Genomic DNA, 19582 nt, shown 5'->3' with positions numbered 1-19582 from the left:
AAGGTTCAAATCTGTTTACGCACCTTATCTTCTAGGCAGCTGCTGCAGATCAGGCTGTCTTGTTTAAGCATGGTTCCCCCCAAACCTCTTCAATGGAGAAAACGTCATTGTATGCCTGTTATAAAGTCCCCAACGGTCAGTAAAATGGATAGCACAGTACCATACGTAACGGGCGATAATCCATTGTTTCCCGTCCACAAGTACGCAGAGGCAAATGTGTAGATGGTTTAGTAGAACGGATGCCGAGGTAGGCTGAAGGCATTTTTGGAAGTGAATTGCTGGGAAGGCTTTTCTTGAAGGGTAGAAATGTGAGCAGATCACCAGCTGGATCGGATGCAGGGACCATCTCGCCCAGCATCCTGTTTTCCACAGTTGCCTGTCAGATTTTTTCGGGAAGTCCACGTGTAGGACATGGAGGAAACTGCCCTCTCTACCTTCAGTGAAGCCTCCCAGCCTCAGCAGGTGATATTCAGCGGCATACCGCCACTGCACATGAAGAGGTTACATTTTGCTCTCACAGGTCTATCAACAGGTACGAGCTGTTGCTTGATTTTTCCATCAGTGCAAAAAAGGCAAGTGAGGGGAGACATGATAGAGGTGTAGAAAATCATGCATTGTATGGGAAATGGGGACAGGGGGACATTTTTCTCCCTCTCTCATCATACTAGAACCCAATGGGGTCATCCCATGAAGCAGATTGGTGGGAGATTCAGGACAGATAAAAGGACGTCCTTCCCACAGCGCGTAGTTAAATTATGGAACTCACTACCACAAGACGTAGTGATGGCCACCAATTTGGATGGCTTGAAAGGGGGTTGGGCAAATTCCTGGAGGAGAAGACTATCAAGGGCTGCTAGCCCTGATGGCTCTATGCTGTCTCGGTTATCAGAGGCAGTACGCCTATGTACACTAGTTGCTGGGCAACATGGGTGGAAGGGTGCTGTTACATTCACGTCCTGCTGGTTGGTTTCTTGTGGGCAGCCGGGCAGCCGCTGGACTAGATGGACCCTTGGTCTCATCCAGCAAGGCTCTTCTTGGATAGTACAGATGGACCACCATCTGTCAGGGATGCTTTAGGGTGGATTCCTGCATTGAGCAGGGGGTTGGACTCGATGGCCTTGTAGGCCCCTTCCAACTCTGCTATTCTATGATTCTATGATTCTATGTATGTGAAGGTTACATTTTGCTGTCATGGGTTTCTCAACCGTTATGAGCCTCTTCGTCAACGTGTGCAATTAATCCATTTGACATGAGTGTGAGAAAGCGGCATCTTTACGTTTACTTCATTGACCCAAGTGTGTTAATTTGTTAGATAGTTCTAGATAGTTTCTACAATTGCTGTTTCCGGCTGTGATTATTCCCAAAGCAAGTTTGCCAAGGCAGGCGCACGTTTTTCCATGGTCCCTTCCAACCAGTACTTTGACAGAGGCGGGGTGGAAACAATGCCCTGTTTACTCCTAAAAGACTAGTAGAGGAGGACGTATACCTTTGCGCTGCATAGGACTCAAAAATCTGTGCCAAAAAAGGGAGAAACCTGCACAACCTGCATAAATTATGCCATTTAAGCTGACTTACATAGTTCCGTATATTTTGTTAAATTTCGTTACTCTCTGCTGGGAACAGCCATGCACTAAAGCGTTGACTGTTGGAAATCGTATGCAGCCTGTGTCTCTTCATCTTGCAACCCCCGGGGAGCAACGCTTGCTGAATTTGTAGACCACGGGGGTGGAGAGTGCCTGCATACCTTCCTCAGAGCGTCTAACCTGGCGCCTAGGTGGTGATCTTTTGAGCACCAGGTGAAGAGTTTATTATTATTGTTGTTATTCATTTATTTAGTAGGCTTTTTAGTCCTTTTTTTTTTAAAAAAAATGGTTTTAACGGGTTTTTCAGTATTTGGAGTCGGACAGAACTGGGGAACATCCAAATAATCCAATGGAATGAAGAGACAATGTCCAGGATGTTGGCAAATATATAGCCAGTGTGGTGTAGTGGTTAGAGCATTGGATTAGGACTTGGAAGATCCGGGGTCTAGTCCCCCACTCGGCCATGAAGCTTCCTGGAGGACTTTGGGCTAGTCACTGACTTTCAGCCTAACCTACCTCATAGGGTTGTTGTGAGGGTAAAATGGAGAGGAGAAGATAGATAGATAGATAGATATGGTTCCTTGGGAGAAAGGTGGGATAGGAAGGTAATCCACTTTGGGTTCCTTGCAAGAGGAAAATAAGCAGGATATTAATGGACTAAACAGTTTTAAAACAGTTTTATTCCTTGAAGTTATGGGACTCAGTACCACAGGATGTGGTGATGGCCACCAATCTAGATGGCTTTAAAAGGGGGTTGGATAAATTCCTGGAAGCAAAGGCTCTCAGTGGCTACTAGCCCTGATGGTTGTGTGCTATCTCCAGTATTCGAGTCAATAAGCCTGTGTGCACCAGTTGCTGGGGAACATGGGTGGGAGGGTGCTGTTGCACCATGTCCTGTTTGTTCATCCCTGGCCGATGGCTGACTGGCCACTGTGTGAACAGAGTGCTGGACTAGAAGGACCCTTGGTCTGATCCAGCAGGGCTCTTCTGATGTTCTTAAGTGGCCCTACACGTTTTGGCCCTGTATTATATATCAAAAGCAAAAACGGACAGGAACACATAAATATACATTTAGAATAAAACATTGAAGTTAAAAATCATTACAATAATCGCACTGCAATAATGCCTGTGTCTACTTACACAGTATTTTAATCAATTTTTATTGTGAATTTTTAACCAAAATAAAAACCATAAAATAAAAAAAAATAAAAAAATGAAATAATAAAAATTAGACATGTACAACTACATACTCCAAAAGCCTCTGTTTCAAATATGACAATTTCTAAATGAAAAAGAACAAAAAGGAAAGGAGCATATATTACACATGAACGTCTGTAAAGGCAGATCAAATGTCTGAGTGGAAGTCAATTCTCAAATGACGCCTGTCTGCCACTCTTTCAAATGTTGCTAATGTTGTTAAGTCTTCGATCCATTGCATTATAGGGAGTTTGGTGTTATCTTTCCAATGTTGTAGAATAATTCTTTTGGTGGTCAAAAGGGCGCGAAAAATCCATTTACATTGACTGTGTGTTATTTTCCGAGAAGCTGGAACGTAGTTTAAGATGACGTGTACAGCCGAAAATATTAAAGAGCTTTCCAATACAAAATTTATGTGTCTGATAATTTCCTCTCGAAAGGCGACAACTATTGGACATTTCCAGAACATAGGAAGAGAAAAAACATTAGCTGTGTAAACACTTCCAACAATTAGTCGATTTGTAGGGCTGTGCTCTGCTCCGCTCGGATAGGCAAATCCTGAGCAGAGTGACCCGATCCGCCTCTGCTAACGGCAGAGGCGGATCGGGTCAGGGGAGCTGCGGATCGAGGCGAAGCGGTTCGCCTCGATCCGGAGCTTTGGACGCAGGTAAGTGGGGGGGGGGGGGCTGGCTTCAACTGATGCCGTGGGCTCAAACCGGAAGACCAGGCCGCGGCCTGGTCTTCTGGTTTGAGCCCCCGGTGTCAGTTGAAGCTGGCAACGGAACAGGTAAATGGGGGGGAGGGGACTTACCTGCCTCCGCAGTCCGTGTGGCGATGGAAGCGGAGCCAGGTAAGGGGGGAGGGGGGCTTATATGGCTCTCATTTTGTCCCCCCTTCCCCACTTACCTGCCTCCACCATCCGCCGCAGAGGCAAGTAAGTAGGAAAGGGGGGGGGCAAAATGTCGATCCGCCCCTCTGGATCTCGCTTCGTGAAGCGGAGCGGGGGAATGGTGGATTGGCCTGAAGCGGATCAGCCCGATCCAAAAGTTGCAGATCGGGCCACAAAGTGGTTTGGGGTGTGTGTGTCCGTGCACAGCCGTATCAATTTGGACAAACGTTTATTAAACAGACGCTGTTTAAAATACACAGTATTTTTAAAAATGCATGCAGAAATTTCTGGAAAAGATAGGACTCCAAGACGAATCCGGCTGATATGCAGCAGTTTACATGAACCACTGTTTTATTCTAAACGTTTTAACCTAAAATGTGTATTTATGTGTTCTTGTCTCTTTCTGCTTTTGGTTTAGCCTCTGAGAAGGCCCATATATATTATACAGGTCCAAAATACCTTGGGCTCCTTCAAGGGATAAAACTTCAAGATTCGGAGACTTTTTTCTTTTCTTTTTTAAGATCTTTGCACTGCTGCTGGCTTTTATCCCGGCCTCTATTTTGCCCTTTATTTTGGTTTCATTCTATTTTAAACTTAAGATTTTTGTATTATGATTTCCTATGTTGTTGTAATTTATGGCTTTAAGTTTTGTTCCCTAAACCATCCAGAGAGGTTTGGCTCATGGGTGATATTAGAAACATAATACATAAAATAATACATAAAATAATAAAGGCAGTCACTGGGCATTGCTGATAAACTTTCAACTCAAGTCTCTCATCCATGCAGAAGAAAAACTTGATTTCCCCACTCACACCCCCTAAAGTTAACACAGAAATGCTGGGATGCTGAAAATGTGTTGAACACCAATTTCTGTGCATGAATAGCGCAATTCCAAAAAGCATCACATTATTGTATGTATGTGTCATATCTAGCCCTGCTCCCCCTGAGTTGGAAGAAGGTGTTTCAGGTGATCAATCAGAATCAGACTGTGAAGTAGAGGAGTCGGTGCCAGAAACAGGCCAGTCTGTACCAGTGGGAGAGAAAGCTCTCATGGGCTCTTCCTCAGCTGGGAGTGAACCCTCTCCAGAGCTTATCTTGTCAAGGGCAAACAATACACAGTCAGTGGGAAGCCAATATTCTTCTGAGGGGGAGAGCACAGAGAGGTAGGCCGATCCTAGAGTACGCCGCAGACCGAAATGTGCGGAGCTAAAGGAAGGCGAGAGAAAGTCAGCCTGGCTGGCGTCCCGTCAGAAGCTGCCTCAGAACTAGTCTCTCTGAAGTTAACACGTCTTGGCAAAGGGCTTTCCACTCTTCTTGAAAGGACAATTGTCTCGCTCAGTTTGCATAGTTTTGCCTAGGGGGAAAGTTCCTAGAGATTAGACTCTCTTCAGGTGGGAAGAGATGTTTATTACTTGAATAAAGCTTTGTGGATTACTTAGCAGGCCTCGTTATTGCTTCCCAAGAAGGCAGGAGGTTTTGAGAAACACGATAGCGCTCTGCATTCTGTTATGTCCAACTGTTTGGGCAACCCTGTTTTTTTGACCTCGCAAGATTGTTTTCCCTTTCCCAAACATCTTTAAAAGCTAAGATATAATATTGGTACAGCTTTTGTGTTGCTGGTCTGATGTTCTCCAGTGTCAGAGGCAGTAAGCCTATATATATACCAGTTGCTGGGGAACATGGGTGGGAGGGTGCTGTTGCACTGTGTCCTGCTTGTGGGTTCCTGGTTATTATTATTATTATTATTATTATTATTATTATTATTAATTTATGTAGCACCATCAATGTACATGGTGCTGTACAGAGTAAAACAGTAAATAGCAAGACCCTGCCGCATAGGCTTACATTCTAATAAAATCATAATAAAACAATAAGGAGGGGAAGAGAAAGCAAACAGGCACAGGGTAGGGTAAACAGGCACAGGGTAGGGTAAACAGGCACTGGGTAGGGTAAAACTAACAGTATAAAGTCAGAACAAAATCAAGTTTTAAAAGCTTTAGGAAAAAGAAAAGTTTTTAGCTGAGCTTTAAAAGCTGCGGTTGAACTTGTAGTTCTCAAAAGTTGGCCACTGTGTGAACAGAGTTGGACTAGATGGACCCTTGGTCTGATCCATCATCAGGGCTCTTCTGATGTTCTTATGAAGAGGCCAAGCGATAGTGCTAATCTGCCTGTTCTCCGCCATCTTTCCTTGCAGACCTGTGTGCTGTTACTACAGTTTGTAGAGGCGATAGTTGTCTTGGTGCGCCAGACGTCTCATGTCCGGATCACCAGGGCCTTGCGATGTATCTTCCTGGTCGACTGCCGCTACTGTGGAGCCATCCGAAGGTTGGTCTTCGTGACGTTCTGTGTGGCCTTCACGTTTGCAACCACAGATCTTCTGTCCCAGTTGCTCTTCTGCGCAGAATGGTGCTAAACCTAATGTTTGTTTTCTCTCGCAGGCCGAATGTTTACTCTGTAAGATAACTTGGCACGCGGATTGGCCTAATTTGAGAACTGAAGTACATAGAGGAATAGTGGGTGTGGGTGTTCCTCACAGTCTCTTGGGAATACAAATGAGTACCCTAGACTTGTAGGGCAGTATCAGGAAAGCTAGAACTCAGAAGAAGCTGAGGCTGGTGGAGAATGCTCAGAGCAACTAAGGGCACTAAAAACCCCAGCAATTAACCCGTGGTTTGTCGTAGGGTCAACTCCTGGGTTGTTTGGCCCCCAAACAACCCAGTGGTCCAGGTTTGGATGTCACACTCCATAACCTTTGAAAGAACTGATTGTGGGTTGTGTAAAAGCAGAAGTTGTGGGTCAGGCTGCAGGCAGCTTACCGACTCTTCCATGACATTATTATTTTTATTATTATTATTTATTTATTTATATAGCACCATAAATGTATATGGTGCTGTACAGAGTAAAACAGTAAATAGCAAGGCCCTGCCGCATAGGCTTACAATCTAATAAAATCATAGTAAAACAATAAGGAGGGGAAGAGAATGCCAACAGGCACAGGGTAGGGTAAAACTAACAGTATAAAGTCCGCACAACATCAGGTTTTAAAAGCTTTAGGAAAAAGAAAAGTTTTTAGTTGAGCTTTAAAAGCTGCGATTGAACTTGTAGTTCGCAAATGTTCTGGAAGAGCGTTCCAGGCGTAAGGGGCAGCAGAAGAAAATGGACGAAGCTGAGCAAGGGAAGTAGAGGCCCTTAGGCAGGCGAGAAACATGGCATCAGAGGAGCGAAGAGCACGAGCGGGGCGATAGTGTGAGATGAGAGAGGAGAGATAGGAAGGAGCAAGACCAATGGCTTGTCATAACGTGTGTCGATATCAATTGCAAATGGAGCAATAGGAGTAGCATTGGTGTGCCAGCCTTTACGGGGTATTTACCTCATTTTGGGAAAAGGAGGCTTCCTCACTAGAATGATAGGAAGTCGAATCAGCCTACAATAGGGCAAGATGGACGATTCTGATACATAATCCTGTTTACCATTCTTTTTTTCTTTAGGGCTTTCTTTTTTTTAAAAAAAAAAATCTCTTTCTAATGTTGAATTATAGACAGAAGGGATTATAATATCGGTTTGTTTAAATGGGTTCCCAACTTCTCAACAGTGCTGTTAAAGTGACTTTCAATTTAAAAACAAGAGCAGAGACCCCAAACCAAGGTCCCATCAAGACCTTTAAAATGATCGCTAACACCCATAAAACGCAAATAATGGCATAGTCGGAAAACCGTCTGAAATCGCTGTTTCCAAAGCAAAAGCAAAAGATCACAAACAATACAGAGTCTAGAGGTGGCTTAAAACAACAACAACTAACACATTGATTCTGGCATAAGGTTTTGTGAGCGCCGTCCTCTACATCGGATGCTTTGTGTCCACAAAATCCTATTCCAGAATAAATGTGTTAGATTTTTAAGGTATGCAAGCCTCTTAGTTGTTTTTGCTGCAACAGATTAACACAGCTACCTGTCTGGGGGGAAAAAGCTAAGTTAACTCTGGCAGTGGAAAAGCCCTCCTGCGGAGAACAGGTATCCCACCCCTAATGTCCTAAAGGAGGGTGATGAGCTAGCCAGATAAACAACTCTGCCAAGATGTCTTTAGCCCTTCTTGCCACAACACCTTTATTACAACCTCCCCTCACCCCCTCACTTGATCTTAAGGCATGGAGAGAAATACAAGAGTTAAAAGTTCATAGAATAGTAGAGTTGGAAGGGTCCTCTAAGGCCATTGAGTCCGACCCCCTGCTCAATGCAGGAATCCACCTTCAAGCATCCCTGACAGATGGCTGTCCAGCTGCCTCTTGAAGGCCTCTAGTGTAGGAGAGCCCACAACCTCCCTAGGTAACTGGTTCCATTGTCGTACCGCTCTAACAGCCAGGAAGTTTTTCCTGATGTCCAGCCGGAATCTGGCTTCCTTTAACTTGAGTCCATTAGTCTGTGTCCTGCCCTCTGGGATGTTCGAGAAGAGATCCTGGCCTTCCTCTGTGTGACAACCTTTCAAGTACTTGAAGAGTGCTATCCTGTCTCCCCTCAGCCTTCTCTTCTCCAGGCTAAACAGGCCCAATTCATAGAATCATAGAATAGCAGAGTTGGAAGGAGCCTACAAAGCCATCGAGTCCAACCCCCTGCTCAATGCAAGAATCCACCCTAAAGCATCCCTGACAGATGGTTGTCCAGCTGCCTCTTGAAGGCCTCTAGGGTGGGAGAGCCCACCACTTCCCTAGGTAACTGGTTCCATTGTCGTACTGCTCTAACAGCCATGAAGTTTTTCCTGATGTCCAACTGGAATCTGGCTTCCTTTAACTAGAGCCCGTTATTCCGTGTCCTGCCCTCTGGGATGATGGAGAGGAGATCCTGGCCCTCCTCTGTGTGACAACCTTTCAAGTACTTGAATGAGTGCTATCATGTCTCCCCTGAGTCTTCTCTTCTCCAGGCTAAAAATGCCCAGTTCTTTCAGTCTCTCTTCATAGGGCTTTGTTTCCAGACTCCTGATCATCCTCGTCGCCCTCCTCTGAACATGCTCCAGAGTACTAATTCAGTGTTTCTTTCAGAAACTTGCGACAGATCTTCCAATCTCTTCCTCCCTTCATTGACATTCTTCTCCTGCTGCTTTTCTTCATGGTCATCTTTGCTATCCTTGGTATGTACCATTTATTTATTTATTGAAACATTTATATCTCTAGGATCTCAGGGCGGCGTGCAGATAGAATTGTACAACGATATAAAGCAACGCTCTGCCTTTGTGCCCTTTTATCATTTTGTTGCTTCTTCTTCTTTTTCCTCTCCCTCTTCCCCCCACCCTCATTTCTTTAGGTTTTTATTTGTTCTCTCCTAACAAATCTGACCCTGTAAGTAAACCGTACATTCTCAGACTCTTCCACGGTGGGGATTCTTTGCGGGGCATTGTTTGGGCCGCTTCTCAGGTGGCTACTGCCTCTGAGTCTTGGCTGGCTGGCCCAGCAAGGGGGGCGGGGGAGAGCAAGGGCAAGGCTCCTGCAATCCCGGGTTTCCTGCTTCCACCTGTGGCTGGACAGGACTGGCGGTGGCAGCAGCTTTTGCTGCCGCAGGGTCTTCTGATCAGGGGACGGATGCTGAGATCCCAGCTGCTGATTTTGCATATCTCAAGGGGGCTTTCCTGCAGTTTGTCTAACTCCAAAAAATACCCCCCCAAACCCTTGACCAGTGGGTATGGTTGTAAGTGCAGCCTTCCTAGGCATCTGCAAGACTGGGAAGTAAGCAATGATAAAGGAGGAGGCCAACGCCGGTGCTGAAAGGAAGGAAGAAAATTTATTGTGCTCTACGCGTTTCGGAGAAGAAGGGCTCACCTACACCAAGCAGGATATTCCACTATGAAAGCAGTATATAAAAGGCAGGAGCCACACAACTGCTTTATGGCGGTATTGAAGTGCACTGCAGGGTCTACACGACTGCTTTAGGGCGGTATTGAAGTGCACTGCAGGGTCTACACTAGTGCTTTAGGGCGGTATTGAAGTGCACTGCAGGGTCTACACGACTGCTTTAGGGTGGTATTGAAGTGCACTGCAGGGTCTACACGACTGCTTTAGGGCGGTATTGAAGTGCACTGCAGGGTCTACACGACTGCTTTAGGGCGATATTGAAGTGCACTGCAGGGTCTACACGACTGCTTTATCGCGATATTGAAGTGCGCTGCAGGGTCTACACGACTGCTTTAGGGCGGTATTGAAGTGCACTGCAGGGTCTAAACGACTGCTTTAGGGCGGTATTGAAGTGCACTGCAGGGTCTACACGACTGCTTTAGGGCGGTATTGAAGTGCACTGCAGGGTCTACACGACTGCTTTAGGGCGGTATTGAAGTGCACTGCAGGGTCTAAACGACTGCTTTAGGGCGGTATTGAAGTGCACTGCAGGGTCTAAACGACTGCTTTAGGGCGGTATTGAAGTGCACTGCAAGGTCTACACGACTGCTTTAGGGCGGTATTGAAGTGCATTGCAGGGTCTACACGACTGCTTTAGGGCGGTACTGAAGTGCACTGACAACCCATGACACATCTACACCAAGCAGGATATTCCACTCTGAAAGCAGTATGAAAGCGGTATGTTGTACGTGTCAGGGGCCCCAACAGTTGTCGGTGCACTTCAATACCGCTATAAAGCAGTCTTGCGGCTCCTGCCTTTGATATACCGCTTTCATAGTGGGATATCCTGCTTGGTGTAGATGAGCCCAAAGTCTCCTTCTTCAGGAGCTATAAAAAAACAATTAATTTTAACCATAAGGGTAGTATGGGAACAATGTATATTATATTAGAAGTGGGTATTTACTTTTAAAGTTTTTTAAGAAAAGTTTTTTTTTTAAGGAAAATGTAGTATTGTGTAGAAAAGCCCCGAAAACTTTGTTTAAAAGAATGAGGGTGTTGTCTATATGATACTACTCTTATGGTTAATTTAATTGCTTGTTTTGTAGCTCCTGGAGGAGACGTCTTCTCCGAAACGCGTTTTCTTTCTTCCTTTGAGCTCTGGAGTTTGCCTCCTCCTTCGTCAATAGTTTTCAGGGCCCTTCCCCTCGCCATCCGTGCCTGGGAAGAAAGCGAGCCGTTTAAAGCGATGTGATCTTTATGAACTGGGGCAATGGGGAGAGTTGTGTGTGACAATGGGCAAAAGCCCCCATTTCTCACCAGTGTTTTTCTTCTGCAGTATTTCAACACCTTAGAGAACAGCCTTGTGAATCTCTTCGTTCTTCTGACTACTGCAAAGTAAGATGCCCCCTTCCCTGTCGAGCTTGAGAAACACTAGATATTACTTTTTAAACCGCCAGGCCTATCCTAAACCCAGGGCTGGCGCTTCCATAGAAGCCAGTTAGGCAGCCGCCTAGAGCGCCAAGGTAAGTGCCCCCGGAAGTCGCCCTCCCAGCCTTCCGCCCTGCTCCCCAGCGTCCCTGGCTTGGCTTCAGCTTGGCGCCCGCCCAGCAGCCAAAGCCAACCTGGGACACTGGGGGGTGGGGATGGGCGGCTCCACGTTCTGACATCTGGCGCGTGCCGGACGTCAGAACATGGAGCCGTCTAACCGCCCTACCCCAGCTTCCCAGCTTGGCTTCAGCTGGGGGCTCCCAGCCAAACCCAAGCCGGGATGCGGGGTGGGGGGAAGGAACGGCTCCACGTTCTGACTTCCGGCACGTGCCGAAAGTCAGAATGTGGAGCTGTCTGATTGCCCTCCCCCAGCTTCCCGGCTTGGTTTCAGCTGGGGGCTCCCAGCCAAAGACAAGCCAGGACGTTGGGGGGGGGGGGCGGCGAACGGACAGGAGGACTTCAGCCAGGAGGACTTCAGGCGAGGGACAGGTAACCTGTCTCCGCCTACCTGGGGTGGGGGGGATACGGTGGGGTGTGTGTGAAAGCAGCTCACCTTGCCTAGGGCGCAAAAAAGCCTGGCACCGGCCCTGCCTAAACGCCTTTGCTCCAAAGTAAATCCCATGCTGCTCAGCGGGGATTACTCTCTAATGAACAGGGCTTTGTTTTCGGTGCTGCTGTAGAGCCCTTTTGCTTGGTAGGGAAACGGCATATGCACATGAATATAAATACTTCGATTCTAAGACGCACTTTTTTTCCCATATAAACATCTCTAAAAATCGTGGGTGTGTCTTAGTTTTTTTTTTCTGTTGGTGGTACTGAAATTAGTGTGCATCTTACAATCGAAGAAATACGGTAACTAAAATATGGTTTGGACTGCAGCCTCAGTGGCATAAGGCGTTCGGAGCCTGCCAGGGTGTAAATTTAAACAAGAACATGATATAGGGATTTTAGAACGCCGGGGAGAGCAATCCTGTAGCCCCTAGACAGTTTCTGGGGTAGGGCAAAGGATAGTTTGGATTCCTTGATCCGAGGTCAGAGGCCCGGCTAGACGGGCTAAAAAAGCCAGTCTAGCAAAAAGGCAGAGTTGGAGGAGCATGGAGGCGAAGATCAGCTCAGCTCTGTGCTCTTCCCGCTCTGCATAGGAAGCCCATCAGCCTCCAAGTTTGGAGGCTGAAGGGAATCCCGATAGGATTGCGCCCTTACTGAAGCACTCAGATTTCTAAAATAGTCTAGAGCATGAGTGGGCAAATTGTGGCCCTACAGATATTTTGGTTTTCAATTCCCATGATCCCTCACTTTTAGCTATACCGCTTAGGGCTGGTGGCAGTCATGGGTCAAAGCATCTGGAGGACCACAAATATTTATGTATTTTATTCATTTATTAAAGCATGTGTATCCCGCCCTATATCACTAGGATCTTAGGGTGGCGTCCAGATAAAATCACACAAAGTATTTGGAGTTGTCGCTAACATGGAGGCCCAAAGGATGGTGTGAGGACACAAGACTCTGAAATGTTTAAGGGCACAATCCTATGTATGTTTAGATGGACAGAAGTCCTACAACTTCCAGCATTCCTCAGCCAGCCATGCTGTCTAAACATCCGTAGGGCATGCAGTGTGGCTGAACAACCCAGCAACAAACCATGGATTCTCAACGTGGTTTGTTTGATTAAAATAAGCCACTCTGCATGGTTAACAGGCTGCCCCGTGGAAAATATCCTGGGTTCAGACGACACACTAAGCCCCAGTTCAACAACAACTGAATGTGGGTCAGCGTGTTGTGCGAACCCAGTCGGTGAATAAATTGATCTATGACTATTTAGGGCCTAATGAAGGCTTAAGATTAGGGCCAGTTCTCAAAGGATCTCTTACAGTGCGTGGAAAGATACAGCTTTGGTTTTATGCCACGAAACTCCCGCGCTATTGATCTACCTTGTCAGAGAAGATGCGTACCGTGACTAGTGCTGATAAATTGGGTTTCTCTCTCTCTTGGGGTATAGCTTCCCAGATGTGATGATGCCCTCTTACTCCCGGAGTTCCTGGTCCTGCGTCTTTTTTATCGTGTACCTTTCCATTGAGCTGTACTTCATTATGAATTTGGTAAGTCACCCGGCTGCAACCATCAACTTCTCATTTCAATGCTTTTCTGCTCGCCACCTTGGAAGAATGCTGGAATGCCCAACGTGAGCTTCCCGTAGCGGTCGTTCTTGTGACACTCTCCGCAAATTGCGCACGGCCGCAATGGCGATTCACGCAAATTTAAAAAAAACAACGTCAGCAACCTGAAACAGTTTCCGGATTTCCGGATGAAAATGTGCGAACGCAAGCCGAGTTGGGGCGCCGTGGAAATTTGGCAAGCCCGAAAAGGGGTGGGTTTCCCAGCCCCGGACATCCCTAGTTCAGACAAGGGTCTTTCCCAGTCCTAGATGGAAATGCCACGGATTGAACTGGGAGCTTTTGCTTGCAAAGCGTGAGCTCTACCAGTGTGCTACCAGTGTAAACTTGCCAAAGGGCAAGTTTAATAGAAAGGATTTCAGCTGAGGCTGGCCAGCCAACCCTTCTCTGAACCTGCTACATCTCGGATCGGAGGACTCCCTTTAGAACAGGTGTGATTTCAGAGCTGGTCTTCAATGACTTTTCTTGTGTGCTGCATTCCGGTGGCCAAATTCGAGTGGCCATCTGCGCTGCTGGTCAGTGTCTTGTGGTAAGCTGCCAGTAGAATAAGAGCATTATCAGACATTTTATAGCAACGTTCGTTACTGGCCTCTTACGGATGTTCGTGGGCCCTTCTGACGCCGCCGTCCGTCTCCCGCTCCTTCTGGCCTTTTTTCTGCGACAAGAAAAGATCCAGAAAATAAGACTCTTTTGGGTTGAAGTGAAATGTGCCACCATTTCCTGCTGTGTGCAGGAGAAGCAGCGGGATAAAAATGCCCGCTGAATGGGTCACGTGGTCATTGTTTACTTCCTCTTCCTTCCCCATGTGAGGAAAGAGGAAGTATTGTGGGACAGAAGTCAAGGGGGGGGGGAACGACAGTAGGGAAATGCGATAACTCTCTAAGACAGGAGACAATCCTTTTGTTGTGAGAAACTCTGCAGGCTTTCTCTACCCCCATTATTATTATTATTATTATTATTATTATTATTATTATTCTTTCTCATAGCGGTTTTTCTAGACGGACATCACAGGCTTTGCCAAGTCATGCTGTCTTTTCTGATTCAGAAATTTCCTGACTATTGAGCATGTTTTAAGTATGATGATACTTAATTTTAACACTTAATTTTAACTTAAATTTAAATTTTACTGTTTTAACTCTATATTTTAATCTTATATCAATTTTGCTGCGTGGTTTTATCCTGGTTGTGCTTTTTATACTGTATTTTGTATTTGTGCTTTTAACCTGTTGGTTGTTTTATGATGGTTTTAATTTTTGTGAACCGCCCAGAGAGCTTCGGCTGTTGGGCGGTATAAAAATGTAATAAATAAATAATAAATAAATAATAAGATGATGTTGATTATCATAATCATTTCTATTATGCCCAGTAGCTGAAGCTCTCTGCGTGGTTTACAACAATTCATAAGGCAATAATATCCAGCATTAAAAGTGCAGCATAAAAAAATTAAATATCCAAAATTTAAAACAGTTTAGACAGCTAAAAACGGTTTCAGTAAAATACTAGACCCGTATAGATGACCCCATCAAATGCCATCAAATGCCTGGGAGTGGAGGGCAGTCTTGACCTGGCACTGAAAGGATGACAAGGTTGGTGCCAGGCAGGCCTCTGTGGGGAACTCATTCCAAGAGTTGGAATGAGGGGCCACCACTGAAAAGGCCCTCTCTCTTATCTCCACTCTCTGAGCCTCCCTTGGAGGTAGAATTTGGAGGGAGGATCTAGATGTTGATCGTAGTGTCTGGGTATGTTTAGGTTTGGAGAAGCATTCCATCAGGTATTGTGGTCCTGAGCCATGTAAGTCTTTATAGGTTAAAACCAGTACCTTGAATCTGGCTTAGGAAGATACAACCAGCCAAAGCAAGGCCAGAAGGCCAGAAGGCCTCGAAACAAGGGACAGGCCAGAATGCTTTGGGCTTCTTGTTAATACATTTATTCTTGCATCCTGAGAACTTGAGAACAAAGCCCTGTGAGTTGAGACTGAAAGAACTGGGCATGTTTAGCCTGGAGAAGAGAAGGCTGAGGGGAGACATGATAGCACTCTTTGAGTACTTGAAAGGTTGTCACACAGAGGAGGGCCAGGATCTCTTCTCAATCATCCCAGAATGCAGGACACGGAACAATGGGCTGAAGTTACAGGAAGCCAGATTCCGGCTGGACATCAGGAAAAACTTCCTGACTGTTAGAGCAGTATGACAGTGGAACCCATGATCTAGGGAGGTGGTGGGCTCTCCCACCCTAGAGGCATTAAAGAGGCAGCTGGACAACCATCTGTCAGGGATGCTTTGATGTGGTTTCCTGCACTGAGCAGGGCGTTGAACTCGATGGCCTTATAGGCCCCTTCCAACTCTACTATTCTATGATTCTATGACCCTTCATTTGATTGTAGGTGGTCTGTGATAGCACTCCTCAAATACTTGAAAGTTTGTCACACATAGGAGAGCCAGGATCTCGTCTTGGTAATCCCACAGTGCAGAACACAGAAAGCTAAATTCTGGCTGGCCATCAGGAAAAACATCCTGACTGTTAGAGCAGTACGACAGTGGAACTAGTTACCTAGGGAGGTTGTGGGCTCTCTCACACTGGAGACATTCAAGAGGCAGCTGGACAACCCTCTGTCGGGGATGCTTTAGGGTGGATACCTGCATTGAGCAGGGGGTTGGACTTGATGGCCTTGTAGGCCCCTTCCAACTCTACTATTCCATGATTTTTGATTCTTTTCTTGGTGTACCTGCTTTGGATGCTCACCTCCCTCTGCTTTTTTTAAGTGGAAGATGCTAACCAGACTGTTCTCTTCTTTGTTTAGCTACTTGCTGTTGTGTTTGATACTTTCAACGATATTGAAAAGATGAAGTTCAGGTCGCTGCTGCTTCACAAGCGCACAGCTATACAGCATGCCTACCGCCTGCTGGTCAGCAAACAGGTATGTGGCACGGGGCACGTGTCCATGCGGAAGGTGTGGCCATCTTTCTAGGTGAACCGGTGAGCCTTCTATCTGCCGAATTCTGTGCAAGTTGAAGCTTCCAAACATTTTCCAAGGGCAGCCCCACATCTAATCGGTTACAGTAATCCAACCTGGAGGTTATCACAGGCCATTTTGTATCCCTTTGGATAGAGATGCATACTTCTTCACACAGTGCGTAGTTAAACTGTGGAACTCACTTCCACAAGATATAGTGATAGCCCCCAATTTGGATGGCTTTAAAAGAGGGTTGGACAAATTTCTGGAGGAGAAGGCTATCAACGGCTACTAGTCCTGGTGGCTATAGGTTACCTCCAGTATCAGAGGCAGTATGCCTGTGTACACTAGCTGCTGGGGAAGATGGGCAGGAGGGTGCTTTTGCACTCGTGTCCTGCTTGTTTATTTCTCACAGGCAGCTGGTTGGCCACTGTGTGAACAGAGTGCTGGACTAGATCAGTTGTTTTTTTTTAGTGTGCAGTTGGACACAAAATGTGCAATTTGAAAAAAAAAAGTGCAGTTGGAAAAAGTGGTGAAAAAAATAAGACACGTGTTATGTGCATGTGTTTATTAAGAATTTAACAAACAATATTCAAAGTCAGGGATGGCATGTAACACAGATTATATAAGGATGCAGGTGAAAGAGCCCTTGATGCATGGTCTGGTCCCTCTGTCTGTGTCTCTGTCCTGTGTACTATTGCTGGTGAGCATCTGCTTCGGGTCGGGAGGTTGTCTGTAGGCCAGGACCGGCCTGCCTCCCAAGGCTTGTGAGAGAGAAGTGTCTGTGCTGATGATGGGTTGGAGTTCACTGATGATCTGTTGCAGCGGTTTCAATTGGGGGCTGCAGGTGACCACCAGTGGTGTCCTTCTCTTGGTCTGTCGTCCTTCCTGGGTATCCGTATGGCCCTGTCAATCTGTCTTTAAGCTTAAGGTGCTACTAGTGTTGGTGATAATCTGTCCAGTCGTGAAAGAGAAGTAATGTGTTTGGCTGGGGCGTGTGTGTGTGTGTGTGTGTGTGACAGGGCATTTGTGCAGTTGGAAAATTTGCTTTTAAAAAACCCTGGACTAAATGGATCCTTGGTCTGATCCAGCAGGGCTCTTCTGATGTTCTTATGATACCCATAAGGTTTTTAAGTTGAACGTTCCACATCTAAGAGTTGGCAACATCCACCATACTCCAGAGAGTCATTTCAACTCCAGAGTTGCTTGGAGATTGCCTCTCTTCGGTCAGGTCTTCCTTAGCACCTTCCGAACTCCAGCTACAACTCAGTACACTAATCTAACTTCGATGGGTGGCGAACGGTGAAAAGGGTTTACCGAGCGTTATCCGCAATCCAGCCAGGTCAGGCTTAGACTAAGGTAAGGCACTGCAGGTGGAAACGTGTTCCTTGTTTCTAGAGACCCTCCGGAATCCCCTTCAAGCAGTTTGATGGCCTGATGCGGTTTTATAAACCTCGGATGAATGCCAGGGACCGCTACCTTACTTTCAAAGCACTGAATCAAAGCAATACGCCTTTAGTCAGGTGAGGAACTTTTTCTTCTTCCTGGGGAACTGCAGGGGCTTCCTAGGATCTTTCAGGGACGCTCTAGGAATTAGGCTTCCGTGGCCAGCACTATAGAGTCAGCACCGACGGCATTCTCCCCCCTTTTTTTCTGGGGGTGCCGCCAGAATGTGGGGATGTGTGAGGGCACCTGCAGCCCAAGGGACGCACCTTTTGCACCCGGGGTTTAAACCGTGCAAAATGTGCATTCAGATGCCCTGCGCCTCTACGCCAGGGTGGGCGATATGCAGCCTCCACTGCCACCCCTCCCCCATTGAAAAAAATAATATATAGGTACATTTTTACATGGCAGCTCCATAGCAAACACACTTACTCTGAGCCTTTCGGTGTTCCATAGCTCCTTTGTAAACCGCCCAGAGAGCTTTGGCTATGGGGTGGTATATAAAAGTAAATAATAATAATAATAATAATAATAATAATAATAATAATAATAATAATAATAATAATTTGAATGCCATTCTGTGCCCCCCCCCAAAAAAACCTTTATTTTATTTTTTCAGCACTGGGTGTATGGGCGGGTGGGGTGGGGGGTATGGGTCACACCTCCCCCTGTGGGAAGTGGGGGGGGGGGGGCTAGATCTTCCAAAATTGCCCACTCTTGCTCTATACATCAGAAGCTTTCAGTTCTGGGGTGAGGGTGGAGGACTTGCCATTGGCAAAGCCTTGACAAGAACTTAAGCCTGCTTCATCCGAGAGCTCTGGCCTGTCTTTGAATTGGAGAATGTAGTGAAATGTGTGATTTCGCGTGAGCTGATGCCCTAAAGGAAAACCCACCTCTTTACGAAGGACACTTTTCTCTTTCAGTCTAAAGGATATGTACGGTTTCTATGAAGTTGTTGGCTTAAATTGGAAGGTACGTTTTGCGTGTTTGTTCGTTATGGTTCCTTGCTTGTTTGCTATGATCTCTTGAGAGCCAGCGTAGTGTAGCGGTTAGACTGTTGGACTGGGAGTCGGGAGATCCAGGTTCTAGTCCCCACTCGGCCATGGAAGCTCACAGGCACAGCCTCTCAACCCAAGCTACCTCACAGGGGTGTTGTTGTGATGATAAAATGGAGAGGAAGAGAAGTGTTATGTATGCCAAGAGGAAAAAAAGTAAATGTAACAATAAATAAATAAATGTAGGCGGTCTGTGGGGTGGCAGACTGGAAGGAGGTGGATGAGGGCACAGCTAAAGAATTGCTTGGGATTGGGGAACAGAAGGGTCTCTTGGAAGGGGCATCTTGTGAAATGCCATGTTTGCTCCCGTTGAAATTGACACTGCTGAAATTGACACTGCAGAAATTGACACTGCTGAAATTGACACTGCAGAAATTGACACTGCTGAAATTGACACTGCAGAAATTGACACTGCTGAAATTGACACTGCTTTGTATCCTGTTCCGTTTCCAGGCGAAAAGAAACCGTGAACATTGGTTTGATGATCTTCCACGGACAGCATTCCTTATTTTTAAAGGTAGGGTTCTGGGCTGTGATTGAGTGCGATCAGAGGCCTTTGCGTTGGCTTTTTGTGAAAGGCCTCATCTACACCAAGCAGGATATTTCACTATGAAAGCAGTATCAAAGCAGTATATAAAAGACAGGAGCCTTACCAAGCAGGATACAGTGGTATGAAATATGGTCTGTGTCAATGGACCCCAACAGTGGTCAGTGCACTTCAATACCACTATAAAGCAGTCGTGTGGCTCCTGCCGTTTATATGCCGCTTTCGTAACACTTTCAAGTGCAATATCCTGTAGATTAGGTCAAAGAGTGACCCCACATTCTCACACATACAAGACAAGTATTTATTTGGGGAGATCACATGTTGAAGAAACAAGGAAGAGTCTTGTGGCACCTCAAAGGCTAACACGTTTATTCTGGCGTGAGCTTTTGCAGAATATAGAGCCCTCCAATTCATGTTCCCCAGTATCCTGCCTCT

The 19582-nt window shown here is 46.2% G+C and overlaps 1 protein-coding gene across 1 annotated transcript in view; it reads left to right on the top strand.

The window, feature by feature from the left end:
- TPCN1 (two pore segment channel 1) overlaps positions 1-19582 on the top strand; it is a 73740-nt gene that overhangs the window by 28768 nt on the left and 25390 nt on the right. Inside the window, exons 5-13 of the mRNA XM_063144354.1 lie at positions 5864-5994; positions 8702-8790; positions 8964-8998; positions 10824-10882; positions 12975-13074; positions 15950-16066; positions 17501-17625; positions 18469-18517; positions 19054-19117. Of these exons, the coding sequence (XP_063000424.1) occupies positions 5864-5994; positions 8702-8790; positions 8964-8998; positions 10824-10882; positions 12975-13074; positions 15950-16066; positions 17501-17625; positions 18469-18517; positions 19054-19117 (769 nt within the window). The remainder of the gene's footprint in view (positions 1-5863; positions 5995-8701; positions 8791-8963; positions 8999-10823; positions 10883-12974; positions 13075-15949; positions 16067-17500; positions 17626-18468; positions 18518-19053; positions 19118-19582) is intronic.

Source organism: Elgaria multicarinata, chromosome 18 (genome assembly GCF_023053635.1).
Source record: "Elgaria multicarinata webbii isolate HBS135686 ecotype San Diego chromosome 18, rElgMul1.1.pri, whole genome shotgun sequence".
In the NCBI taxonomy this organism is placed as follows: domain Eukaryota; kingdom Metazoa; phylum Chordata; class Lepidosauria; order Squamata; family Anguidae; genus Elgaria; species Elgaria multicarinata.
The sequence above is the reverse complement of the archived record's forward strand: the minus strand, read 5'-3'. Positions and strand labels throughout refer to the sequence as shown.